Below are 27,366 nucleotides of genomic sequence, written 5' to 3'. Positions count from 1 at the left end.
TGGACTATCGCTCCGGCCCCGGCAGTCAAGTCAGAGAACGAGGGTGAGGGGCTGCGGAGAAGGGCTGGGGTGGGTGGCCGGATACAGTCTCTGAAATCCTGCTCCCCCACCCCCACCCCCAAGACTGGGTCAGTCTTCTAATACCTTTATTTATTTATTTATTTTCTTTTTGGGTCACACCCAGAGATGCTCAGGGGTTATTCCTGGCTCTGCACTCAGGAATGACTCCTGGCAGTGCTCGGGGGACCCTATGGGATGCCGGGGATCGAACCCAGGTCGGCTGTGTGCAAAGCAAACACCCTCCTCCCCGCTGTGCTATCACTCTGGCCCCATCGAATCCCTTCTTTTAATTCCTCGTTCATGCCGCCATTCATCCGACGGTTGTCTAGCAAGCACTGGAGCCGGAGTCACTCTCCCCTTTAGGCTAGTTTAGGAGGTCCTCATGGGCCGCCGTGTTCGGGGAGCTCATTCCCTGGACTGACCACCGCTGCCCAAGCAAGTGCCCGCAGTAACGGCATTGTCTGTCCGCCAGTAGGGCAATGCCACCCCGTGCACCCCCATACGGCCATTCCTCTGTGTGTGGGGGGGGTGGGAGGAGGTTGTGTCATGGAACCCCAGTTTCGATGTTTGGTCCCGTGGACCCCAGCACCTCAGAGTTTTGTGACCTGCTCTCCCCAGCTCTAAAACGGCTGCTGGGGGAGGGGAGGGAGGAGGGCAGGCGACAGCCCAGCGGGTCGGGCGTTTGCCTTGCCTGCAGCCGACCTGGGTTCGATCCCCAGCATCCCATATGGTCCCCTGAGCACCGCCAGGAGTGATTCCTGAGTACAGAGCCAGGAGGAACCCCTGAGCATTTCTGAGTGTGACAGTGGCCAGAGAGATAGTACAGTGGGTAGGACTCTTGCCTTGTATGCGGCTGACCTGGGGTTCGATCTCCGGCATCCCATATGGGCCCCTGAGTACCACCAGGAATGATTCCTGAGTGCAGAGCCAGGAGGAACCCCTGAGCATCGCCCGGAGTGACCCGAAAAGAGGAAAAAGAAATAAATTAAAAAATAGGGGGCTGGAGCGATAGCACAGCGGGTAGGGCGTTTGCCTTGCACGTGGCCGACCCGGGTTCGATCCCCAGCATCCCATAGGGTCCCCTGAGCACCGCCAGGGGTGACTCCTGAGTGCAGAGCCAAGAGGAACCCCTGTGCATCGCCGGGTGTGACCCAAAAAGCAAAAATAAATAAATCAATAAATAAAAATTAAAGATTGCCGGGGTTGGAGTCTCACGGACTCATCAAGCTGGGTCTTGTGCGTGGCAGGCGTTCAATGCAACGTCCCTGCCCCTCGTTACGACCCCGAGGGCCGTGGGTTCTACTTCGTGCCCCCACGACGTCGCTGGGGGCCCAGGGAAGGGGAAGGGCGATCGCTCCCCACCCCAAAGCGTCGCCACCCACGGGCCAGGTCCACGCAAATGAGACGCGAACCGCACGCAAAGCAGCGGCTCGCACTGCGCGCGGCGGAGCGCACGGGGCCGCGGGCCGGCCGGGCACTGACCGGCGTCCAGCGCGGCGCTCGGCGCTCCGTGTAAATGTTTACGCCGGGCCGGCCGCCAGCCCCGCGCGGCCGACACCCGGCGGCCCGGGAATGTAAACCCGGCCGGGGTCCGCCCAGTGTCGCGAAGGGCCGCAGGGAGTCACGGGGCCTGCGGGGCGGGGGTGGGGTGGGGTGGGGTGGGGGAACCCTCTTGGCACCCGGGAGGCCCGGGGGGGAGGAAGGCCGCCGCGCGCGCCCCTGGACCGTGGGGGCGGGGAGGCAGTCCGGGAAAGCTTCCTGGAGGAGGCGTCAGGCGGAAAGGCAGATGGGCGCGGGGGAGGACGTCTCGTGGGTGGACGAGCGCGCGTGTGTCCACGGGCCCGAGGCAGCTTTGGCCGGGCGCTGCCCACTCGGTCCGCATTGTCTTGTTTGGAGGTGAAAGTCGGACTTCTTCTTGGGGGGTGTGGAGGAAGTCACTCCCAAGGGAGGCTATTGGCGCGGAGCAAGTCCAACGCTCCCGCCTCCCTCCCAGCCCCGGCTCTCCTGGCCACCCTGGGGCCACGCTGCCCCCTGCTGGGGTGGCCTAACCGCCTCTCTCCTCTCTCTCTCTCCCCCAGCCCCGTCCAGACGCAGTGGCCAAGCCCGCTTCGACCTCAGCCCCTTTGCACTGGCCGCCCCACTCCCCTCCGGAAGGCGCTTCTCTCCTCCGCCCGCCTGATCGACGGCCTTTCTTCAAGCCCCGGCTGCCCCCCACCCCACGCTCAGGAAAGCGCTCTGGGACCCCCAGATGGGGCCGCTTTCCTGTCCCCCCCGGCCCAGCGCCCGCTCCCCACTGGTCAGCCTCCGGCACGGTCTTCTCCGCCGCTCCTTGGCGAAGGATGTCTCCGTCCAAACCGGTCTCTGAGGAGTGGTCCCAAACGCTGGGGGCTCGGCTGCGTCCCCCGTGCCTGGCCCAGCACCCCTCTGCCCGTTTGCTGCCCGGTGGACCCCCGAGGGCCGCGGGCCACGTGGCTGACCATCGCGCACCCACAGGCCGAGGATGCTTCGTTGGAAGGCGGCGGCCGTGGCGTCGGTGCTGTGTAGCTCCATGCTGTCCCTCTGGATGTGCCGGGACGGCCTGTTCCTCGGCCACCGCCTGGGCCCCGCGCTGGCCCCCCTGCGCCGGCCGCCCCGCACCCTGGACGCCCGCATCGCGCGCCTGGCCCAGTGTAAGCCCCGCGCCCGCGCGCCCGGGTCCATCCCCTCCCCGACGTCCGTCCGTCCATCCCTCCCTCCGGAGCTGGCCAGCACGGTGGAATTTCTGGCCGGAGGGCCTGGGGGAGGGGGCGGCTGCAAGGGGGCAGGGGAAGCTTTTCTTAGCCGGGGTCCGAGGAGGTCACAGATGCCCCCCAGAGCCTGGCCGAGGCGGCCAGCGGAGCGAGTGCTGGGAAGCGGGTCCCGCGCAGCTCAGCTGTCAGGAAGAATTAGTGTCCGGCGCTGCGGGTCAGGGGGCCAGATGGAGATTAGACGTGGGCCCAGGGCCCGGGCGGGCCCCTGCGGCGCAGCGGGGGGAGGTGGGGGCAGGGGCGAAGGCTCCGGGCGAGTGGCCTGCTCTGGGCAGGGGACGGGGGTGGCCCGGCACCCGGAGACGCGCAGAGGAGCCGATGGGGAGATCGAAGGGCGGGACCCAAGCGGGACAGGGAAGGTGCGGAGGCGACTTTTCCACGCCCACTGGGGGCGCGGCCACCCCGCACCCCGGCCCCGGCGGGCGCCGCCGTGTGGGGCCCCCGTGGGCGCGCGCGCGCGCGGCTGGGGTGCTTGGCGCGGGCGGGGCGCGTGCCGGGCGTCCGCGGAAACCGGGGGCCGCGTCCAGGCCTGTGTGCAGGCTGGCGCCCGCCCTGCCGGCCCGCACAGTTCCCTCCTCGCGGCGGCTTCACAATGAACAAGGGCGGCCCCGGGCTCCAGTTCCGACCCCCCTGCCCCCCGCCCCGCTCCCCCTCCCGTCCCAGGACACGGGGGCGCCCCACCAGCGCGCCCCAGGATCCCGGGGCGCACAGCACACGCGGGCGGTGGAAGGTCTGGCCCCCCGGGGCGGCAGCCTGCCCAGCCCTACCCCGGAAAGGGAGTGTCCCCGGAACCCCCGCGCCCGCACCCCCAAAAGCCCAGAGAGGAACGTTGGACGGCAGCTGTGCGTGCGTGCGTGCGGGGAAATTTCCTTGCTTTTGTCCTCTGGGAAAACGTCCGCGAGGCCTAAACATCATTGGTTTTTTTTTTAATTTTTTTTTTAGATTTTTTTTTTTTACAGACTTACAAACTTTTCTTTTTTTTTTTTTTTTGGGCTTTTTGGGTCACACCCGGTGATGCACAGGGGTTACTCTTGGTTCATACACTCGGGAGTTAGTCCTGGCGGTGCTCGGGGGACCCTGTGGGATGCTGGGAATCGAACCTGGGTTGGCCGCGTGCAAGGCAGACACCCTACCCGCTGTGCTGTGGTGCTATGTGCTATCACTCCAGCTCAGATCTGTTACCAGTTTTTTTTTTATGCTTTTTGGGTCACACCCAGCGATGCTCAGGGGTTCCTCCTGGCTCTGCACTCAGGAATGATTCCTGGCGGTGCTCGGGGGACCCAATGGGATGCTGGGAATCGAACCCCGGTCGGTCGCATGCAAGGCAAACGCCCTACCCGCTGTGCTATGGCTCCAGCCCCCAGACGTACAAACTTTTATAATTAGGTTTCAGTCATACAATGTGCGAGAACCCATCCCTCCACCAGTGTCCATTCTCCACCACCACTGTTCCTCCTATTCCTCCCGCCACCCCTACCCCTTCCATTCGCTTTTTTTTTTCCTTTTTTTTTTTTCGGAGGGTGGGTCACACCCAGCGATGCTCAGGGGTTCCTCCTGGCTCTGCACTCAGGAATGACTCCAGGCGGTGCTCGGGGGACCCAATGGGATGCTGGGAATCGAACCTGGGTGGGCCGCGTGCAAGGCAAACGCCCTCCCCGCTGTGCCGTCGCTCCAGCCCTTTTTTTCCCTCTAAAAGGACTTTTCTTCACCGTTTTTATTGAGGCCCCGGGATTTAAAGCAAGCCCAGTCACCGTTTTCACGTGCCCTCCTTCCAACGGCGCGCCCCGTCCCGGGAGGGCCCTCCGCTCTCTGCTCTCCCCACTCCCAAGACCCCTCCCAACCACCACCACCCTAACGCTGACTTCTGTTTTTGCGTTGGCTCTGGGGCCACACCCAGAGGTGCTGGAGGCTTATTCCTGGCGCTGCGCTCGGAGATTATTCCTGGCAAGGCTCAGGGTGCCGGGCACAGAACCCGGGTCAGCGCATTCCAACAAACACCTGCACTGCCACACTCGTGCTCTGGCCCCCATTTGTTTTTTTTTGGGGGGGGGAAGCTTTAGGGCCACACTCAGCGATGTCCAGGAGTTCCTCCTCCTGCCTCTGCACTCAGGAATCACTCCTGGCGGTGTTCAGGGGACCCTATGGGATGCCTGCGATTGAACCCAGGTGGGCCACATGCAAAGCAACCCCCCCCCCCGTGGGCTGTCCTATCATCCAGCCCCCCTCACCTTTTTTTTTTCAGTTTTTGGGTCACACCCGGCATTGCACAGGGGTTACTCCTGGCTCTGCACTCAGGAATCACTGCTGGCGGTGCTCGGGGGACCACATGGGATGCTGGGAACTGGGAATCGAACCCGGGTCGACCATGTGCAAGGCAAACGCCCTACCTGCTGTGCTATCATCCCTCCAGCCTCTCACTTTTTTTTTTCTTACATCTGAAATTCATGTTTCGGGGCCAGAGAGATAGCACAGCAGGTAGGGCGTTTGCCTTGCACGTGGCCGACCCGGGTTCGATCCCCGGCATCCCATAGGGTCCCCCAAGCACCGCCAGGGGTAATTCCTGAGTGCAGAGCCAGGAGTAACCCCTGAGCATCACTGGGTGTGACACCCCCCAAAAAAAAGAAGGAAAAAAAATTTCATCTGAAAACCACTTCCCCCAATTCTATATACAAAATTTCCCAGAGGGCAAGCTTGCTTTATTTATTTATTTATTTATTTTATTTTTTGATTTTTAGGTCACACCCAGCGATGCACTGGGGTTCCTCCTGGACCCACACTCAGGAATAACTCCTGGCGGTGCTCCGGGGGTGGGGGGGGGAACCCTATGGGAGGCTGGGACTCGAACCCGGGTCGGCCGGCCGCGTGCAAGGCAAACGCCCTCACCGGCTGTACTATCATCGCTCTGGCTCGAAACTGTTTATTTTCTTTTGCTTATTTATTTATTTTGACGGCCAGGTGCGCGTGCCTCGCGGGGAGCCGGCGCTGAAGGCAGGGTTTCCTCTCCTCCCTGCCCCCCCAGCCTGCCCGGGTGGGGTACCCGGTGCCTCCCCCACTTGCCCGTTGCTAGGGAGCAGGGCAGGGCCAGGCAGCTCAGGAAATCAATTGAGGCTCGGGAGGAAGGGGTGTGGGGGGGGGAGCGGTGCGCGCACAAGCAGCCTGAGGTCTGGACCGGCGCCAAATTGGGGTGTTCGGAGGGGGCGGGAGGAAGGATCCCGCCGAGGCTTGTTTGAGGCTCCTCTCTGCCACCTGCTAATGGTGTGCCCTGGGGCGCGCTTGTGGCCTTTTTTGGGGTGCCCAGTTTCCTGCTTTGTAATAGGGGGGTGGCCCTGGCACCAGCGGGAATCCCCACCCAGGCCTCAAGGGTCTGCAGTTCCTCTGCCTCGGAGACGTCCAAAGGGGCCGCGCGTCCCACTCTCCCCCAGGACCCGCCTTCCCGGGGGTGGGGGGGGTGCCCCTTGCCCATTGCCCCAGGCCTACTGGCAGAGAGCAGGGGAGTTGGGGGGCACCGGCGCTTCTGCACAGGGCAAGCAGAGGCCACCTACAAGTCTTTGAATATGGGGGGCGGGAGGAACCCTCTCCTCTTCTGGGGGAGGGCCCCCCAAGTGTGGGTGACACGCAAGGGCAGCGACTCCCGACTGGCCTCCAAGAGGGAGAGGGGGTGTCTGGGACTGGGAGCAGCTGGGGGCCTCGTGGGGTGTCCCCTGTTCGTTTCCCTTAGGAGATGGAATCAGGGGTCAGAGCGATAGCACAGTGGGGAGGGCGTTTGCCTTGCACGCGGCCGACCTGGGTTCGATTCCCAGCATCCCATATGGTCGGTCCCCCGAGCACCGCCAGGAGTGATTCCTGAGCGCAGAGCCAGGAGTAACCCCTGTGCATCGCCGGGTGTGACCCAAAAAGGAAAATAAATTAATAAATAAAAATAAATAAAATTTCTTAAAAAAAAAAGCAAAAGAGAGAGAGAGGCGGAAAGGTGGGGTCAGCTCAGTTCAAAGGAGAGCCCAGCCCTGCCCAGGAGAGGACCAGAGAGGTGAACTCCGTCCTCAACTCAGCTCAAAGCGGTCCGGGCTGGATAGCAGCCACCCGGCACCCCAAAAGCACAGGGGCAGAGCAGCTCATCGAAGGGTGGCGTTGCATCTCCCCTCACCCCCACAGAGCCTGGACTGGCGCATGAGATGACATGAGGTCCAGGGCTGGAGCTGGGAAGGTATTTGCCTTGCATGCGGCCCACTGGGGTTCGGTCCCTGGCATCCCAGAGGGTCTGCTGGACACCGCCAGGAGTGATCCCTGAGTGCAGAGCCAGGAGGAGCACGGCCAGGTGTACCCCCAAATAATTTAAAATAGCTTTTAAATTAAAATAAAAAGAGGTTGGGGCTGGAGCGATAGCACAGCAGGTAGGGCATTTGCCTTGCACACAGCCAACATGGCCGATCCGAGTTCAATTCCCAGCATCTCATAGGGTCCCCCGAGCACCGCCAGGAGCAATTCCTGAGTGCATGAGCCAGGAGTAACCCCTGAGTATCGCCGGGTGTGACCCAAAAAGCAATAAATAAATAAATAAATAAATAAAATAAAAAGAGGTCTTGGGCCAGAGTGGTAGGGAGTTTGCCTTACATGCAGCCAATCTGGGTTTGATCCCCGCATCCCATTGGATCCCCGGAACCACCAAGAGTAATTCTTGAGCACAGAGCCAGGAGTAACCTCTGAGTATCATTGGTGAGGCCCATAGAATTTTTTTATTTTTATTTTTTTTATTTTTTTGCTTTTTCAGTCACACCTGGTGATGCACAGGGGTTCCTCCTGGCTCTGCACTCAGGAGTTATTCCTGGCGGTGCTCGGGGGACCCTATGGGATGCTGGGGATCGAACCCTGGTCGGCCGCCTGCAAGGCCAACGCCCTCCCCGCTGTGCTCTCTCTCCAGCCCCTAGGCCCAAAAAATCTTTAAAGAAGGGAGGGCGCTGGCACCATCGTACAGCAGGTGTGGAATTTGCCTTGCACGCAGCCACTCTGGGCTCGACACCGCGCATCCCATGGGGTCCCTTGGAGCACCTCCAGGAGTGATCCCTGAGCACTGCTGGGGGGTGTGGCCCCAAAACCAAAAAGGGGGGAAAAGAAAAAAAAGGGAGGGGGTGGTCCAGGAGTGTCAGACGCCCCGTCCGTCCACCAAGGCCAGGGCAAGGCGGGCCCAGAGAGGAGGTGGGTTGGGCTGGGCTGGGTGGGGGGGGGTGCGCGTGCGCCCCCCTCCAGATTTTCCGTCGCGTCTCACTTCTCCCCCACCCACCCCTGATTATCACTCACCGTGCCTCGGTTTCCCCCCCCCCCCCGTTGCAGATCGCGCGCTGCTGCAGGGAGCCCCGGACGCCGTGGAGCTGCGCCAGCTGACGCCCTGGGCCGCGCGCCCGTCGGGGCCGCGCCGTCGGGCCGGGGCGGGGGCGGGGCCGCGGCGGCGGCGCGCGCGCGCGCGGGCGGGCGCGCGGCCGTGCGGGCTGCGCGAGCTCGAGGTGCGCGTGAGCGAGCTGGGCCTGGGCTACGCCTCGGAGGAGACGGTCCTGTTCCGCTACTGCGCAGGCGCGTGCGACGCGGCCGCGCGCCTCTACGACCTGGGCCTGCGGCGCCTGCGCCAGCGGCGGCGCGTGCGCGGGCGCGAGCGCGTGCGCGCGCAGCCCTGCTGCCGCCCGACGGCCTACGAGGACGACGTGTCCTTCCTGGACGTGCACAGCCGCTACCACACGGTGCGCCAGCTGTCGGCGCGCGAGTGCGCCTGCGTGTGACGCCCACCCGCCCACCCACCCACCCCCCGACGGACTGTCCTGGTGCACGAGACATAAAGTGTGCGAAATCCGGCTCCCGGCGTCTCATTCTGCCGCGGTGCACTGCACCCCGGGGGGAGGGCGCGGGCGGGGGGAGCTGGCGGAGCAGAGATGCGACCGACCCCCGGGTCGAGGAGGGGGAGTCGGGCAGGGCGCCGCTCGCTCTGCACCAGCCGACGCGGGTTGCACCCCCAGGTCGCATCCCATCGGGGTGGCCTTGGAGCAGGACCAGGACCTCCCTGAGCATCGCGGGGTGTGAGCCTGCGACGAACACAGTGAACACCATGAGCACGGAGACCCCGTTTGTGCAGGGGCCCGTGCAGTCGAGCAGCGGGGAGGGCGTTTGCCTCGCCCACGGCCAACTCAGGCCCCAAGCCTGGCATCCCCGGCGCACCGCCTGGAGTGGTTCCAGCGTGCAGAGTCCGGAGGAAAACCCGATGAGCATTGCAGGTGTGACCCCCAAAACCAAATAAGAAATTGGGGTTTGGGGGGCTGGAGCGATAGCACAGCAGGGAGGGCGTTTGCCTTGCACGCGGCCGACCTGGGTTCGAATCCCAGCATCCCATGTGGTCCCCCGAGCACCGCCAGGAGTAACTCCTGAGTGCAGAGTCAGGAGTGACCCCTGTGCATTGCCGGGTGTGACCCAAAAAGAAAAAAAAATAAAGAAATGGGGTTTTTGTTTGTTTTCTTGCTTTTCGGTCACACCCAGCGATGCTCAGAACTCAGGCATCAGCCCTAGTGGCGCTCCAGGGGGACCCTATGGGACGTCGGGGGTCGAATCCTGGTGGGACACGTGCAAAGCAAGTGGTTCTGTCTCTCCCAGTCCGTATCCCGTTCACTGAGGAAGGAGCAAAGGGAAATGGGTGCGAAAAAGTATCTGTGTATGGAAGGAAAGTGGGAGACGGAGAGAGAGCACAGCACGGGGGGGGGGGGACATTTTCCTTGCACCCAGACAACCCTGGTACAATCCCTGGCATCCCATCGGGTCCCCCGAGCCTGCCAGGAAGCGACCCCTGAGCACAGAGCCAGGAGTCAACCCTGAGCACAGCTGGGTGTCCCCCCCCCCCCATAACGTCCAAAAATAAAGTGGGAGTCCAGCAGGGAGGGCACTTGCCTTGCACATGCTGACCGGGGTTCAATTCCCCATACCCCTGAAGGAAGGCCCCCCAGAACCCAGCCAGGAGTGGCCCCTGAGCACAGAGCCAGGAGTCAGTCCCGAACCCAGGAAAGTCGGGACGGATGGATCCTCTTGACCCAGGTCCCCTGCAGGGGGTGTCTGGAGGGAGCGGAGTGCAGCGGGGGTGACCCAGGTCCTGAGTCTGGAGTGGGGTTGGGGGTTTGAGTCCCTCGGGGGACCCCAGGCGCCCTCGCCGGACGGGTGTCACCCCCCCAGCGTGGACCCAGAGGCGCTATCTGCTTTCACCCGCTAAAAATAGAGGCGCGCCTCGGTCTCCCCCCCGGGGTGGTGGGGGGGCCAGGGGGGCCAGGTCTGGGGCAGCCGCCAGTCCCACCCGCGCCTGCTGGCGCAGAGCCCGGTCCCCCCTTGGGGACCCGGGTGCTTGGACCCATAAAAGTTCTGGCCGGAGTTCGAGGGGCGATTTACGACGAGCCCCCCCCCCCCCCCCCGGGCGGTGGATTGGAAAAAAAAAAGAAAGAAAAAGAAAAAAAAAAGGCCCAGCGCGGTGTTTAGATTCGTTCCGTGTCACCTTGATGCTTGGCAGGCCCGGGGCCGGCGCGGGGTGCCGGGTTCCTGGCGAGGGAGGGGGGCTGGGAGGTCCCACGGACTCGGGTGGGGCGCCCCGAGTGGGGGGCTGGCACCCCCAAAACCAGAGGCCGGCCACCCGCCCCAACAGAGGCACAGACCCGGCCCGGCCCAGCTCTCCCCTCCCCACGCGTGCACTCCGGTCCGGGGGTCTCTCTCTTGCTGGACCCCCGTATACACTGACCCCCCCCCACTGACCTCTGCAGTGACCGCGCGGGGCTGGGATGGACAATCGAGTCCCTGGGCCCCTTGCTCTGGGGCGCCCCCTGCGCGCAGAAGTGGGAAGTGACCGCCAGAGGGCCAGGCCGCGCCTGGGAGGAGGGCTGGACCCCAGTCGGTGGGTGGTCTGCCTGGGAAGGCGGTTTCAAGCCCTCTGCAGACTGGGGTCCCCACCCACCCCGCGCCGTCTCCTTCGCACTGAGGTTTGGGGGGGGTGGGGGGTCGGTTTCCTCCGTTCTTTGGGGCTGACTCAGCCCAGCCTCGGAGGAGAAAGGGTTGAGGGGTGGGGTGTGTGTTTCCTTCTGAGCCTCAGTTTCCCCAGGCCCATCGGCAGCCCCCTCCCCCCCAACCTCAGAGAGGGGGACTGAGCAAGCAGGCGCTGTGGCTGGGAGACTGGCCTTGCGGAGCACAGAGCGTGTGTGCACGGCCGCTGAAGGCTGGGTCGGGGAGCCCCCCACGAGTCCTTCCCAGACCTCCCGGGATCCCACCCAGGCCCACCATCCCAACCACAGGGCTCCGACGCAGCCCGCCAGAGAATTGCAACGTAAACAGTGGCCACCCCACACCACGGATCACCGGGGATGGGCTTTGCAGCCTGTCTGTCTCTCTCTCTCTCTCACACAGACACAGACACAGACACACACACACACACACACACACACACACACACACACTCCACCACAGACTCCACCCGCCCGCATGCTCCCTTAGTCATGTGCTCCTCTCCGATAGTCACCTCAAAGTCACTTCCTCCAGAAGGACGCCAGGATTACCCCTCCTGCCCCGTGCTTCCCCACCCCCCCTTCCCTGCTCCCCTCCCCACGTGGTCACTCTCAGCCACACAGGCAGGACACATCATCACACCACCCCCTCCTACCCTCTTTCCTCTATGAGTGTATGAGTGTGTGACCCCCATCCGCCCCCGTCCTAGTGTCCTAGTGCTTAGCCCCCTGGTCCTGATCCACAGTGCACAACCCCCCCCCCACACCTGAAAAATTGCCGGAACACCACTCACAATCCCTCTTACCCTGGGTCTCCCCACTTGCCTGGACATCTGGACCTTGACGCTTTCCAACTCTATTTTTTTTGGGGGGTCCACCCTCGGGGGCGCACAGGAGGTCACTCCTGGCTCTGCACTCTGGAATTACACCTGGCAGTGCTCAGGGATCGAACCTGGGTTGGCCGTGTGCAGGCAAATGCCCTTCCCATTGTCCTATTGCTCCGGCCCCACTTTTTACCTCTTTATTTATTTTTTATTTTTTTTTAATCATACCTGGCGATGCACAGGGGTTCCTCCTGGCTCTGCACTCAGGAATGACTCCTGGCGGTGCTCAGGGGACCCTATGGGATGCTGGGAATCGAACCCGGGTTGGCCGCGTGCAAGGCAAACGCCCTCCCCACTGTGCTATCACTTCAGCACCTCTTGATCCTGGAGTTAAGCCATTCTCTAGGGCGGGGGTCATCCTGGACCCTGGGGGGGCATGGAGCAGTGCCCCTGGCCCCCCTCACTCATGCCATCAGCCCCCTCCCCAGCCATGACGACCACCGATGTCGCCAGACATCTCCGCATGTTCCTGGGGGCAATGGGAAGGAACCTCTCCTCTGCTGTAAGTGTGAGTGAAACATGAGTTTTCCCTCAAATATCCCCATCTGGAAAACCGTGACTCTCCTGCACACCCCAAAACCTCACAAACCTCCAGAATAATGACTGGAGGGGAGAGAGAGGGTGCAGGGCGCCTTTCAGGCGGTCAGCCCCTGGTTCCTTCCCCAGCACCACATAGGGGGTCCCAGAGCACCACCAGGGGTCACTGATGAGCACAGAGCAGCCCTGGGCATAGCCCAAGCCGGGGCTGGGCTTTGGGGTTCCCTCTGGCTGTGCGGTGGACAGCATCTGCCCTGGGATTCCCACCCGGGCATCCAACTTTACCCAAAAGGCACGGTGGTGCTGAGGGGTGGCCAGACCCACGGGAGGGAAAGCAGGGTGCGGCGTGAGCAGTGGGGGACCCCTGGGCAGAGCCGTGCTTGCCCATGCTGTGAGAAGTGGGGTGAGTGGTTCCAGGGCTGTGCCCCCAAACCTAGTGAGTGGCTGAGACAGGGGCACAGAGCTGTGGCAGACGCGAGACAGCATAGCGGGTCGGGCGTTGGCCTTGGATGCAGCGGACCCCGGTTCAATCCCTGGCACCCCATAGGGTCCCCCATGCCTGCCGGGAGTAACCCCTGAGCATCGCCAGGGGTGGCCCCAAACAAACAATTCAATACATTAAATAAATAAATAAATAAATAAAATGCATAGATCGGACAGTGGGGAGGACATTCGCCTTGCACGTGGTCAACCAGGTTTGATCCCCGGCATCTCGTAGGGTCCCTCTGAGACTACCAGGAGTCATTCCTCAGTGCAGAGCCAGGAGTCAGCCCTGAGCATCCCTGGCCCCAAAACAAAAAACCCAACCAGAAAAAAAAAAAAAGAAAGAAAGAAAGCACCGGTAAGGAATTCTAAAAGTACGTAAAATTTTCCCAGGGCCAGCCGGAGTGATGGTACAATGGAGAAGGCATTTGCCTTGCAAGCACAAACCACCCAGGTTTGACTCCTGGCATCCCATAGGGCCCCTTAAGCCTGGCTCTGTGCTCAGGAATCACTCCTGGCAGTACTCGGGGGACCCTTTGGGATGCCGGGGATCGAACCCAGGTCGGCCGTGTGTAAGGCCAGCACCCTCCCCGTGGTGCTATCTCCAGCCTTTGCATTTTATTTTATTTTATTTTATTTTATTTTGCTTTTTGGTTCACACCTGGCGATGCCCAGGGATTATTCCTGGCTCATGCACTCAGGAATCACTCCTGGCAGTGCTCGGGGGACCCTATGGGATGCTGGGAATCGAACCCGGGTCGGCCGCGTGCAAGGCAAACACCCTACTACCCGCTGTGCTATCACTCCAGCCTCCAGCCCTTGCATTTCAAAACGTGCATTTTGCGCTCAAGAAATGGCCCCATCAGAGGCTCAGACTCAATTCCTGCATGTGCTACCCCCCCGATGCCCCGCCACAGCCAGAACGGTGGGGAGCGGCCCCGCTACCACGGCAGTGCTCAGAGCGGCCCCCCCACGCATCGCCGGGTGTGGCAGCCCCCAAATCAAAACAACAATGAAAAAAGAAAGTCTCGGCTTCGAGTTAACGTCGCTAGTGTGTTGTACGTGTTTTTACAATTAACCACCGGGAAGAGATTCATTCCACATGTGGCTGGCCTGCCGCGAAGGGTCCCACGCCGTCATCTGCTCGGGGAATTTCTAAGAAAAGGGAACTCGCAATCATGAATCATTTACGACGCACCGCCGGAGGCTGCCGGGACCGTTGGACGGGCCGTCGGAGCTGTGGGGCTCGCGTCTGGGAGAGCTCTGGGTTCTGTCCCCAGCACGGAGCCAGGAGGGGCCCCCCGAGCGCTGCCCGGCGAGGCCCACACGCCCCAGGCCTCCAAGCAAAGGCTCCGGTTCCCTCGGCCCGCTCCACACGGGAGCGCCCCCCGGTTCCAGGCGGCAAGACCTGAGAAGCCAAAACTGCCTGAAACTCTCTCTCCCACGTCCAGATCACGCTCACGGCGGAAACGGAGTGAAATAAAATAGATCGTTGACACGCACTTGACGGATTGATGCCTTCTGGTTCCTTTTTCTTTTCCCCGCACCCCCGGGACACGGGAAATTATTATTTGCAGGACACGGTTTGGTGGTTCCCCAACAAGAGAACGAGATGGGGCTGGAGCGACAGCACAGCGGGGAGGGCGTTCGCCTTGCACGCGGCCGACCCGGGTTCGATTCCCATAGGGTCCCCCGAGCACTGCCAGGAGTGATTCCTGAGTGCAGAGCCAGGCGGGGAGGGCGTTTGCCTTGCACGAGTCTGACCCAGGTTTAATCCCAGGCACCCCACAGAGTCCCCCAGCGCCGCCAGGAGTCTCAGCCCTGAGCACAGCCTAGTGTGACCCCCCTCCGCCCCGTACCCTCCAAAAAAGAAAAAGGCAGCGGGGACTTGAACAGACCTTGGTCTCCCACATTTATTCCAACACATCCGGGCCCCCGTATTCACAGCTGAGTTTTATCCATCACAGCTCAGAAGTGGTGGACCCTGATGCATCCACATGGCGGGGGGTTCGTCCACGTGCTCGAATGTTCTTCCACCTAAACAGGAAGAACACTCGCCACCACCACCACCACCCCCCTCACAACATAGATGGAGGGTCCTGGGGGACATGAAGCTTCGTGACATGAACCAGACACCCCGAAAGGCAGAGTCTGGGACCCTGAGTCTGTGAAATGTTTGGAGGAGGCCAAGTAGCGGTAGAAGTTTCCAGAACCTGAGGCGGGTGGGGTGCAGGGGGAAGAGGAGAGAGGGGTTCGCTGGCTGGCACAGGGTCTCTATGGGGGCACAGAAAAGGTGAGGGGGGCTTAAGCTGGGGGTGAGGAGGGCTTGGGGGTCCAGGCTGGGGCCTAAGCTGGGGTGAAGAGAGTTTGGGGGTCTGGCCTAGAGGGGTCTAACACATTTTTTTCCTTTTTGGGGTCACACTTGGTGATGTCTGGGGGTTCTTCCTGGCTCTGCACTCAGGAATTACCCCTGGTGGTGCTCAGGGGACCAACTGAGATGCTGGGAATCGAACCCGGGTCGGCCACGTGCAAGGCAAACGTCCTCCCTGCTGTGCTATTGTTCCTGCCCCTCTAAGACAATTTAGCTGGGAAGCTGGCACCCGTCTAGTCCTGCTTGGTGTGACCCTCTCGGGCTCCCCCAAACCTTCACCTTGCGCCCAGCCAGCAACCCTGAGAGCCCCCCATTCTGGGACCCAGCAGTCCCTTCCCGGCAGGATGGACTGGAGGTGCGGGCAGTGCTTGGGGTGCTGGCTGACCCCTGGGTTCCACCCCCGGCACCCCACAGGGTCCCCTGCGCCCACCAGGAGCGAACCATGAGCACTGCTGGGTGTGGCCCCAAAACCCAGATTAAAACCAGCACAGCGGGGAGGGCGTTTGCCTGGCACGCGGCCGACCCGGGTTCGATTCCCAGCATCCCATAAGGTCCCCCGAGCACTGCCAGGAGTCATTCCTGAGCACAGAGCCAGTAGGAACCCCTGTGCATTGCTGGGTGTGACCCAAAAAGGAAAAAAAAAAGCACGAGGTCCAGAGTCGGACCCCGGCGAACCCAGAGGTCGCCACGGAGGGTCCCATCTTGGGGCAGACCACAGGAAGGGGCTCGGCAGGGAACAGGGCGGGGTACAAGAAAACTGGGCCCAGGGCAGCGGCCGGCACCCCTGTGGCAGGTCCCCTCCCTGCAGGGCTGCAGCTGGGGCCGCTCTCACGCTCTCTCAGGCTCGCCTGGCCTGGCGTCCTGCCCCGCGGGTGCCCGCTGGGTCCAAGAGACATTTGCCCCCCGCTCAGGGGGCCAGGCTGGGGGTGTCTCTTTCCAGGGCCACTTTGCTGGCAGGTGGAATCATTTGGTGATTTATTTAAGAGGAAAAAAAAATGACTCACAAAGCTGTCATCAGAATGTCACTGTGTCCCGGGCCCCAGGCCAAGCCCCGATGGCAAAACCTCGGCCTTTCGCACAGCCAAGCCCGCAGAGACAGAAACCAGGTCTGGGGCAACGGCCGGTCCTTTCTGCAGATTTCTGGGAACTGCGGAGTCTCCCAGGGCTCGCTGGCTGACCAGCTGCTTTCCCAGGAGGGCGCTGCCCCGTCCACCCCCCCGCCCCGACTCCCGCACCCATGCCGCTGCCATTTTGCCCACTCTTACTGCCTCTCGCAGGGACACCTCCTCCAGGCAGCCCTCCTGACTGCCTCCTCTGTCTTCCCAAGCCAGAGCAGACCCACTTCTATGCTAGGACTTGCCCGTATTAGTGGCCAAAGTTCTGGCGGTTTTGGAGACTTGCTGGTCCCTCCTTTCGCCCGCTAATGTTCTGGGCGGAGGAGGGATTGATCCCGAGGAGGAGACCAGATCCTGTCCCCGACCACGCCGGCCTGGAAAGGCGCCCGACGATGCCTCCGGGGAGGTAACAGGGGTTCAGGGGAGCCGGCAGGGGCCAGGGTTGGGCCAGGTGTCCTGGGCGCCAGGTGGGAGAGTTTCCGTCCGCCTCTGAGCCCCATGGAAGCTTCCAGAAGGAGGGAAAGGCTCAAGGCACCTATTGTGGGTTGTCAGAGGTGAGGAGACTCCGGGGAAGGGGGTCGGGGGGGGAGACCCCCCACCCTGGCGACGGGTTCTGCCCCAGCCTGCAGAAGCCTGGCCTGGCCTCCTGGGCCCCCTCGCTGCCTGCTGGGACCCCTGGCGTGCCGCCAGCCCGTGGGGAGAGGGGGCCCCAGGTGCGCGTGTGGGGGTGGCTGGCAGCTGAGAGATGGGCCCATGGGGTCACCGGTGGATTTGGCAGATTTGGCCCCCTCCTGCCAACGCCCCCGCCTGGGCTCTGCCACGTTCTCGCCGGGCCCCTGGAAGGCATCGCAGTCCTCCCAGAAAATTCCCCCGGACGCGGTCTCACTTGGCTTTCTTTCTCCAGAGGGCAGCAATTTTCACCCCCAACCCAGAATGTTCTGGAATATTCAGGAATATTCCAGAATATTCCTGAAATCTTCATTGACTATCACTGAGCTCCATCTCAGACTTGAGTTGTCTTTTTCTTTCTTTTTCTTTTTTTTGGCGGGAAGATGCACCCCCAGCAATACTTGGGGGATATTCCTAGTTCAGTGCTGGGGCTTGGGGGGATAGTCCCCAGAGGCTCAAGAAGTCATCGCCACATGGCACCAAAGTGGCACCGAAGTTTGACCCCGGGCTCCCCACATACAAAAGGACCTCTCTCGGGGCTGGAGCGACAGCACAGCGGGGAGGGCGTTTGCCTTGCACGCGGCCAACCCGGGTTCGATTCCCAGCATCCCATAGGGTCCCCCGAGCACCGCCAGGAGTGATTCCTGAGTGCATGAGCCAGGAGTAACCCCTGAGCATCGCCGGGTGTGACCCAAAAAGAAAAAAAAAAGAACCTAAAAAACCCCAAAGTGAACTCTGTCTCTCTGAACAGACCTCAGAACATTTTTTGTCGTTTGGTTTTGGGGCTTCCTGCTGGCTCTGCACTCAGGACTCACTCCTGGTGGGCTCGAACCCGTGTAGCCTGCGTGAAGGCAGATTATATCTCGAGCCCAGACCTCAGAGCTCTTAATCAGAAAACTTCGAAGAAGGGACTTGATCGCTCGCGGCTGCGTGTCCTGGGTAAGTCCCTTGACCTCTCTGGGCCTCGTTCTCCTCCTTGGTACCAAGGAGTCCACACCAGCACCCTCCTCCAACTGGTCGTCCTCTCCTCTCTCAGAGGGCGCAAGAGGTAGGCCAAGTGTGGATGGGATGGGGGCCAGACACCCGCTCTGTGCCTCAGTTTCCCCTCCGGAACCTTTTTTTTTTTTTTTTTGAAAATCCATCCTTTCACTGCCCAGCGCCGTGGAGGGAGTCGGGTAAGCTCAGGGTGGTGACAGAAGTCTGGCATGGCCGCGCAGCCCGCCCCCGGCCTTTCTTCACCCCTGCCCCCGCCCCCAGGGCACTCTGGGTCTGCCTCCTTCTGACACCCCCCCCCCTTTCAAAATTTAACCCCTGAACACGGAGTTCATGTGGCTTAAATTTCAGCCCGTGGTGGGTGAGGAGGCGGGGGCTGGACACGCTTCATTTTCCAATTTCTGGAAATAAAAGCGGTGGGACCATCTATTGTTGAGTGTGGGGGGGGAAATCAACCCATTGCAAAACCCCTGTGTGAAAATTAAGACAGAAAAAAAAAAAGTCGGCCAGACACACACACACACACACACACACACAACAAAACAATAGGTTTTAGGTGCGCTGTGCCCAGCTGCCTGCAGGAAACAGCATTCCTGGGGAACAAAGGGGCCTTTCTCTGCCTCTGGAAAGGTTTTGGGGGCCACGCACGCACGTGGGGGTGCTTAGCGACGCGGCGAGGCCCAGGAAGGCGTTGGGCAAGAAACCCAGGAAGGGTCTGGAGCGTGAGGGCGGAAGAGGGAACTGAGGTATTCTCTGTTTTCTAAGACAGGCTGCGCCCTGCAGGAATGTCTTGCGGGTCGCGGGAAAGGCGACTGTCACTTAAGCCCGGTGTGACGTGCCGGGTCCCTGCAGAGGCGCCGGGAGAAACGCCCCTCGGAGCACCAGCCCAGCGGGGAGGACGTTCGCCATGCACCCGGGTTGGACCCTGGCATCCCCGAGGGTCCCCTGAGCAGCTCCAGGAGTGATTCCTGAGTGCAGAGGCAGGAGGAAGCCTTAAGTACCACCAAGTGTGGCCCCAAAGCTGCGCCCCCCAAATATGTAGGGGCCGGCAAGATGGGGTAGGGGTGCAAGATTTGCGGCAGGAATTCCAGATTCTGCCTATCCCTGCCACTATATGGAAACCCCCTCCCCCCAGAATACCTCTCCTCAATATATTGATTTTTTTTTCTTTTTGGGTCACACCCGGCGATGCACAGGGATTACTCCTGGTTCATGCACTCAGGAATTACCCCTGGTGGTGCTCAGGGGACCATATGGGATGCTGGGAATCGAACCCGGGTCGGCTGTGTGCAAGGCAAACGCCCTGCCCGCTGTGCTAACGCTCCAGCTTCTATATTGATATTCTTAAAAAAAAAAAAAGGCAGGTGGGGGGGGCGTCATTCCTGCAGTGCTCAGGACTGATTTCTGGCTCTGCACTCAGGGACTCAGGGATCACTCCTGGTGGTGCTCGGGGGACCCTGGGGGTGTCAGGGATAACACCTAGGTCAGCGGTGTGTAGGGTAAGTGCCTTACCTTGCTGTTCCATTCCTGCAGCCCCAGATAAATATTCTTTTATTGTTCTTATTTTGGGGGGGTGGGGATGGATCCACATCCACCAGTTCTCAGGGGGTGCTCCCGGGCCCATACAGGACCAGGTATGGAACCCCAGACTCTTTTTTTCTTTTGTTTTCCTGTTTGGGTCACACCCGGCGATGCACAGGGGTTACTCCTGGCTCTGCACTCAGGAGTTACTCCTGGCGGTACTCAGGGGACCCTATGGGATGCTGGGAATCGAACCCGGGTCGGCCGCGTGCCAGGCAAACGCCCTCCCCGCTGTGCTATCGCTCCAGCCCCTGGAACCCCAGACTCTTGTATGCAAACTCTGCATCTGTCTTTATTTTTTTTTTTTTTCATTTTTTTGGAGGGGGGTGCGAGTCTGGACCATACCCGGCAGTGCTCAGGGCTGACTCCTCTCTCTGTGCTCAGGGATCACTCCTGGCGGTGCCGGGGGACCCTCTGGGGTGCCGGGAATCGAACCCGGCTTGGCTGCGGGCAAGGCAAGAGCCCTGCCCGCTGTCCTATGGCTCTGGCACTCGGCCCGAAATATTCTTGTGTACAGAACGCTTTTCCCACTCGCCTGGGTGGCCTGCTCTCCTCCCCTCTGCTGATGAGAACAGGTTGAGAGTCCTGGTTCGGGTTAGGGTCCGGCCGTTTTTTTCCCCGCCACATTGGCATGTTCCCTGCCATCTGTCCCCCACCGGCGACAAACACAGACGGGCAGAGCAAGAGCCTGGGCACCCGGCCCGGGGGGCCGGGGAGCAGCAGGGAGAGAGGGCCGTGCGGAAAGGAGGCTGAGCCCCCCAGCCCCCACCCACCCCCGCCCATCACTGACGGTCTCCCGGGAGGCAATTTCCGCTCTTTTATAGCGAGCCTCTCAGAAGGTTCCGGAAGCCTCATTGCTAGCGCCGTCCACCTGCAGCTACTCAAATCTCTGACCCAGCTGCAGCTCCGGGGGGGCCCTGACCTCAGCCCGAAGGGTGACGGGGAGGCGGAGGCCTGACCTTGGAGTCTGGAGTCGGGGGAAAGTGCCTGGGGTGTCCAGACCCCGGTGTGGCCGGCCCCCCACCCCCGTGAGCTCGGAGCAACGCGGATGCTGGCCAGGGGGCCTGCAGACCCCTCAGAGAGAGAGAGAGAGAGGGGACAGGCTGGCAGGGCTGAGGCGCTGGTCTTGACGCGGATGACACAGAGTTTCATCCCCGGGGCACCGAACGGGGTCCCCCGAGCCCCAGTGGGGGCGATGTCTGAGCACAGAGCCGGGAGTTGGCACTGAGCACAGCAGGACGTGGCCCCCCAAACAAGCAGCTAAAACAAATGCCTTGCATGAAGAGAAGGAAGAACAGGCGGAGTGAGTTCCCCACAGAAGGAAGGAAGAAGAGGAAGGAATGAATGCACGCGTGGATGAAGCACTTTATCGTGTAAAGGGGTGCGTGACGGAACCAGTGAACCCGCAAATGAATGAAAGAAAACACATTCGGGCCAGAACAATGGCACGGCAGGGACTGCATCTGCCTTGCACACGGCTGACCCAGGCTCCATCCCCAGCCTTCCACAGGGTCCCCCCAAGCACCGCCAGGAGTAATTCCTGAATCCGGAGCCGGGAGGAACCCCTGAGCATTGCTGGGTGTGACCCAAAAAACCAAAAGAGAAAAATAAATGAGGGGCTGGAGTAACCCCTGAGCATCACCGGGTATGACCCAAAAAAAGCAAAAAAAACCAAACTGGGAGCCCCTTGTTGGCAGGATTGGGGTGACCGACCCCCACTGGCACCCCAAGGGCTGTGGTGTGAACAGGAACTGAGGACAGAATGTCAGTTAGCACCCGCCTGGGGGTGCGGAGGGGCCCAGCCCGGCCCCATCCTCCTGCCCCTGTGCTGTCGCTCTCCACAGGTGAAGGGTCTGGGGCCGGGTGACCTGGGGTCAGGTCCTGCGGGTGGGTCCCTGGCCAGAGGGCAGGTGGGCGGGCGGGTGGGCTCCAGACGGCCCCGATAAACAGGCCCATTGGACGTGGGGGCGAGGGGGACGCTTTGAACCTCCTGCTTGGCCGAGGATGTTTGCTTGGGGCAGCGGGCCAGGGGTGTCATCAGGGCTGGCTAAATTTAGCCTCTGGTTCCCGCTCAACCCCTCCCTGGAGGGGGGGCCCAGGCGGGGGCCGGTCTGGTCCGGCTCCTGGAAGCAGTGGAAACGTTTCATTCAATTTTTTCTCTGGTGGTGGTGGGAGCGGTTTGGGCCTCACCTGACAGTGCTCAGGGCTGACTCCTGCCTCTGTGCTCCCTCGTGGTGGGGCTCAAGGGACCCTCCGGGGGGCCTGGAATCGAATCCAGGTGCATGTGGGCTGCACGCAAGGCAAGCGTCTTTGTTTTGGGTTTTTTGACATGTCCAGCGGTGCTTAGGGCTGGCTCCAAGCTCTGTGCTCAGGGATCACACCTGGCGGGGCTTGGGGGGGGGGGACCTGATGGGGTGACCGGGGGTCGAACCTGAGTGGACCGAGCACCACGCCCTGCGTGTCTCAGCCCTGAAGCCGCCCCCAGCATCTCCATTGTTGTTTTGGGGCTGTTCTTCGGGTCTACTCCTGGCTCTGCACTAGGAATCCCTCCTTGCGGTGCTCGGGAGTCCCCGTGGGATGCTGGGGATCGAACCCGGGTTGGCGGCGTGTGAGGCCGGCGCCCACCCTGCTGGGCTATCGCCCCCTCCCCCCAGCTCACTCTTCACACCCACCTGTCCTGAGCGTCTTTCCCAGGGCGACCAGTTCACCGGCAGCTGTGGCTGTTTCCCAGCTCAGGATTTGGGGGCTGTGCCTTGCCATGCCCGGGCTGAACGAGGGGCCCACAGAGACCCCCAAGTAGGGGCTTCCCACCTCTCATCCCCCGGGGCCCGTCCTGGGAGTCAGAATTTCAGCACTGTCGCACTGTCCTTCTGTGGTTCATCGATTTGCTCGAGCGGGCACCAGTAACGTCTCCATCGTGAGACTTGTTACTGTGTTTGGCATATCGACTACGTCGCGGGGAGCTTGCCAGTCTCTGCTGTGCGGGCAGGATACTCCTGGTGGCTTGCCGGGCTCTCCGAGAGGGGCGGAGGAATCGAACCCGGGTCAGTCGTGTCGACCGCGTGCGAGGCAATCGCCCTCCCGGCTGTGCTAGTGCTCCAGCCCCATGACTTCAGCATCCAGAGGAAAGAGAGAGGGCCGGAGCGGGGAGGCACTCGCCTGGCAGGAGCCCGGCCCTGGCTCTGGGTGCCCTGCGCCCCACCAGGAGGGACCCCTGAGCACAGAGCGAGGAGTCAGACCTGAGCACAGCTGGGTGCGCCCCCCCAAAAAAAATCACACAAAAAAGGAGTAACCCTGAGCACCGCCAGGTGTGGGGCCCCCCACACCCCAATAAAAGAACTAGATCTGCTTGACAGCCTCTGCCTCACCCGTCCTACCTGGGCTGCCCCCTGAGGCCCCAAACGCAGCTCCTAAGGGCACAGTGATCCATCAGCACCCTGGCTCAGTGACGCAGGAAGGGGCTGGGCAGAGGCAGGAGCGGACACAACCCAGTGGCATCTGCACCCCCACCCCCAGACGAAGGGGGGGGCGTGGTCCCCGGGGAGGGCAACATGTCCGAAAAGCCTTGGAAGGTGCTGGGCTGCTCACGCGTTTATTTGGGCTACAGCGGGTGGTGCTCAGGGCTGACTCCCGGCTCTGTGCTCAGGGGTGACTTCCGGCTCTGTGCTCAGGGCTGACTCCCGGCTCTGTGCTCAGGGCTGACTCCCGGCTCTGTGCTCAGGGGTGACTTCCGGCTCTGTGCTCAGGGCTGACTCCCGGCTCTGTGCTCAGGGCTGACTCCCGGCTCTGTGCTCAGGGCTGACTCCTGGTTCTGTGCTCAGGGCTGACTCCTGGTTCTGTGCTCAGGGCTGACTCCTGGTTCTGTGCCCAGGGCTGACTCCCGGCTCTGTGCTCAGGACTGACTCCTGGCTCTGTGCTCAGGGCTGACTCCTGGTCCTGTGCCCAGGGCTGACTCCTGGTTCTGTGCTCAGGGCTGACTCCCGGCTCTGTGCTCAGGGCTGACTCCCGGCTCTATGCTCAGGGCTGACTCCTGGTCCTGTGCCCAGGGCTGACTCCCGGCTCTGTGCCCAGGGCTGACTCCCGGCTCTGTGCTCAGGGGTGACTCCCGGCTCTATGCTCAGGGCTGACTCCTGGCTCTGTGCTCAGGGGTGACTCCCAGCTCTATGCTCAGGGCTGACTCCTGGTTCTGTGCTCAGGGCTGACTCCCGGCTCTGTGCTCAGGGCTGACTCCCGGCTCTGTGCTCAGGGGTGACTTCCGGCTCTGTGCTCAGGGCTGACTCCCGGCTCTGTGCTCAGGGCTGACTTCCGGCTCTGTGCTCAGGGCTGACTCCTGGTTCTGTGCTCAGGACTGACTCCTGGCTCTGTGCTCAGGGCTGACTCCTGGTCCTGTGCCCAGGGCTGACTCCTGGTTCTGTGCTCAGGGCTGACTCCCGGCTCTGTGCTCAGGGCTGACTCCCGGCTCTATGCTCAGGGCTGACTCCTGGTCCTGTGCCCAGGGCTGACTCCCAGCTCTGTGCCCAGGGCTGACTCCCGGCTCTGTGCTCAGGGGTGACTCCCGGCTCTATGCTCAGGGCTGACTCCTGGCTCTGTGCTCAGGGGTGACTCCCAGCTCTATGCTCAGGGCTGACTCCTGGTTCTGTGCTCAGGGCTGACTCCTGGTTCTGTGCTCAGGGCTGACTCCCGGCTCTGTGCTCAGGGCTGAGTCCCGGCTCTGTGCTCAGGGGTGACTTCCGGCTCTGTGCTCAGGACTGACTCCTGGCTCTATGCTCAGGGGTGACTTCCGGCTCTGTGCTCAGGGGTGACTCCCGGCTCTGTGCTCAGGAATGACTCCTGGCTCTGGCTCAGGGCTGACTCCTGGCTCTGTGCTCAGGGCTGACTCCCGGCTCTGTGCTCAGGACTGACTCCTGGCTCTGTGCACAGGGGTGACCCCCGGCTCTATGCTCAGGGCTGACTCCTGGTTCTGTGCCCAGGACTGACTTGTGGTTCTGTGCTCAAGGGCTGACTCCTGGCTCTGTGCTCAGGGAATCACTGCTGGTGGGGCTTGAGCTTGTCAAAGTGGCGCGGGGGACCGAACCTGGGTTACCTGTGTGTAAATGCCCTCCCCCCTGCCTCTTTGGCCCCTGGGATTTACTCCGAGCTGGCCTCAGTGTTTCTTCAAGAAAGTGCGGACTGTTTTTTTTTCTTTTTCTTGTTTTGCTTTTTGGGTCACACAAGGTGATGCTCAGGGGTTACTCCGGGCTCATGCGCTCAGGAAAAGTACTCCTGGCGGTGCTCGGGGGACCCTGTGGGATGCTGGGAATCGAACCCAGGTTGGCCGCGTGCAAGGCAAACGCCCTCCCCGCTGTGCGGTCGAGCGGGGTTCGATCCCCCAAGTCGGCCAGGAGGGATGCCTGGATGCAGAGCCAGGAGTCAGCCCTGAGCACTGCTTACCCTTTATGGGTGTCCGAGACCCCAGACTGTGCCAAGCTGGGTGCTGGGGCAGATCTGGAAGTGTGTGTGTGTGTGTGTGGGGGGGGGGGGCAGGCATCTTGTGTGGCAAGGGCAGCTGGTGCAAAGGTCCTGGGGCAGCAGGGGGCCTGGTGTGTACGTGAGTAAGGTGGGAGGAGGGCTGAGCGTGGCAGGGGCTGAGGGCAGGTGGTCTGGGCCTGGGGCGAGGCTGGCGGGGGGCTTTGCCCCAGAACCAGAGCCCGGACTCGGGGCTCGTGCGCGCCCTCTGGTGGCTGCCGCGGGAGTCACAGACTGCGTGGTGGCCGTTGGTGCCCGGTGCCCAGGGGTCTTCCCAAAAGCCCCCCGCAACCCTCGGCCTCCACCGAACACGACTCTGTGTTGAGTGGTGGAACCTGATGAATGGTGGAACATTAAAAAATTGACTTTTTTTTTTGCGGGGGGGGGTCCTACCCGGCGACGCTCAGGGGTTATTCCTGGCGGGGCCCGGGCACCATACGGGGTGCCGGGAACGGAACGCAGGTTGGCTGCATGGGAGGCAGACGCCTCCACACCGTCCTATCGCTCTGGCCCCAATAAGCATTTTTAATAATTTTAATAATAATTTTTAAGCCATTTGTGGAGACAGCAATGCAACTTTTATTTATCTTTTTTCTGGGGGGGGCACACCTGGCGCTACTCTGGGGACTCTATGGGATGCTGGGAATCGAACCCGGGTCGGTCACGTGCAAGGCAAACATCCTGCCCGCTGGACGGTCTCTCCAGCCCCTTCATGTTACTTTTATTTTATTTATTTTTTGCTTTTTGGGTCACACCCGGCGATGCTCAGGGGTCACTCCTGGCTCTGCACTCAGGAATTACTCCTGGCATATGGGATGCTGAGAATCGAACCCGGGTCGGCTGCGTGCAAGGCAAACGCCCTCTCCGCTGTGCTATCGCTCCAGCCCCTGTCACTGGTTTTCTTTTCCTTATTTTTAATTTATTTGCTTATTTATTTTTGCTTTTCAGGTCATACCTGGCGATGCACAGGGGTTCCTCCTGGCTCTGCACTCAGGAATTGCCCCTGGCGGTGCTCAGGGGACCCTCTGGGATGCTGGGAATCGAACCCGGGTTGGCCGCGTGCAAGGCAAACGCCCTCCCCGCTGTGCTATCCCTTCAGTTCCAATCCGTGTTCTTTTAAACTTACAAACCTGGGTCTGCCACATACACATGCAAGGCCAGCGCCCTCTCTGCTCCCCTCCCGCCTCATCTGTGACTAGGTGGTCCCCTTGGGTGAGGTGAGAGTCTGGGGGTGCCCACCCCCACCCCCTCCTCCAGGTTGTGTGGCTTTAAGTGCTGAGCTCTGCTCACATCAGGCTCGGCCCTCACCTCCTCCAGGAAGCCCTCCCGGAGGCCCCCGCTCCCTCTCCGCTCCTGGGTGGGGCCAGGACAGGCTTTGAGTGAGTCCCGAGGGAAAGTTCTGGAAACTGCTCCCCTGTCAGGGGTCGGCGGGCCTGGAGCTGACTTGGTCCCAGGAGTGTGTGGGTGAGGCAGGGATGACGCCAACCCTTGTCTAGTAAATGTTTACGGGGGCCCGGAGCCTGCGGGCAGCCACCCCTTCCTGCCCCGTCAGCTAGCTGGCGAGAGGTCTAGGCGGGCAGAGTGGGGAAACTGAGGTGGAGGCCGCTCCATACACCTCTCCCCTTGTGGGGAGCGGCTGGGTCTCGCGGGCAGACCTGGCCGTGTCCGAGGGGGGCCTCCGAGGGCGTGTCCCCGATTCCTCTGAACTGGGGGAGGACGGGTCAAGGAGGGCCCAGGGCCGGGACACCCACAGGCCGGGCCCGGGTCCATCTCCGAACTGGGCAGCAGGACCCCGACAGGCTCCCGGGGTACACGGCCCCTCCCGCCCCGGCGGCGCAGCTTGGCAGGACACAGGGAGAGAAAAACATTGTGGATGGGGTGGGAGGGTCCCGGGGACAGCCAGGCCCCCCAGAGGCCCGGGGAGGGGGCGGGGAGGGGCCAGCGCCCCCGAGAGCAGCATGCCAACCTGTGCCCATGCCCCGGCGACCAGGGCGGTGCCCCAGAACCTTCCTCCCCGGCCCCCCTCAGGGCGAGTTTGAGCAGGTCCAGCTGCCAGGCCCGTGGCCACGGAGCTCCGCGCCAGCATTCCGGGGGGCCCTAAATCTCCCAGAGTGACAGGCCCAGGATGGCCGCGCCCCCCACCTACCCAATGGGGAGCGGGGGGCCCTGGGCCAGGGTGCGGCGGACTCCTCGCTCCAGTGCCCGGGAACTTGGAGCCGGGCCTGGGCGTGGCCCCACTCGCGGCCGGCCTGGCTCCTGGCGGCCCAGACGGCCAGCGGGGTGGACGCTGACCGGCGCCCGGGGAGGGGCGCTCCCCCCAGTCCTCACCCCACCCCCTTCCCGCTCGCTGGCGCCCACAGAAAACGACACGCA

At 62.1% G+C, this 27,366-nt stretch overlaps 1 protein-coding gene across 1 annotated transcript; it reads left to right on the top strand.

Moving 5' to 3' along the window:
• Nucleotides 1-2,273: 2,273 nt before the first annotated feature.
• Nucleotides 2,274-8,614, top strand: NRTN (neurturin). Its single transcript, XM_056107278.1, has 2 exons — nt 2,274-2,729; nt 8,175-8,614. Exons 1-2 carry the CDS (start codon nt 2,561-2,563, stop codon nt 8,612-8,614), a joined length of 609 nt encoding a protein of 202 aa, XP_055963253.1. The 5' UTR covers nt 2,274-2,560.
• The last annotated feature ends 18,752 nt before the right edge of the window (nt 8,615-27,366 follow it).

Source organism: Sorex fumeus, unplaced genomic scaffold, assembly GCF_029834395.1.
Source record: "Sorex fumeus unplaced genomic scaffold, SorFum_2.1 ptg000156l, whole genome shotgun sequence".
Lineage (NCBI taxonomy): Eukaryota > Metazoa > Chordata > Mammalia > Eulipotyphla > Soricidae > Sorex > Sorex fumeus.
The sequence above is the reverse complement of the archived record's forward strand: the minus strand, read 5'-3'. Positions and strand labels throughout refer to the sequence as shown.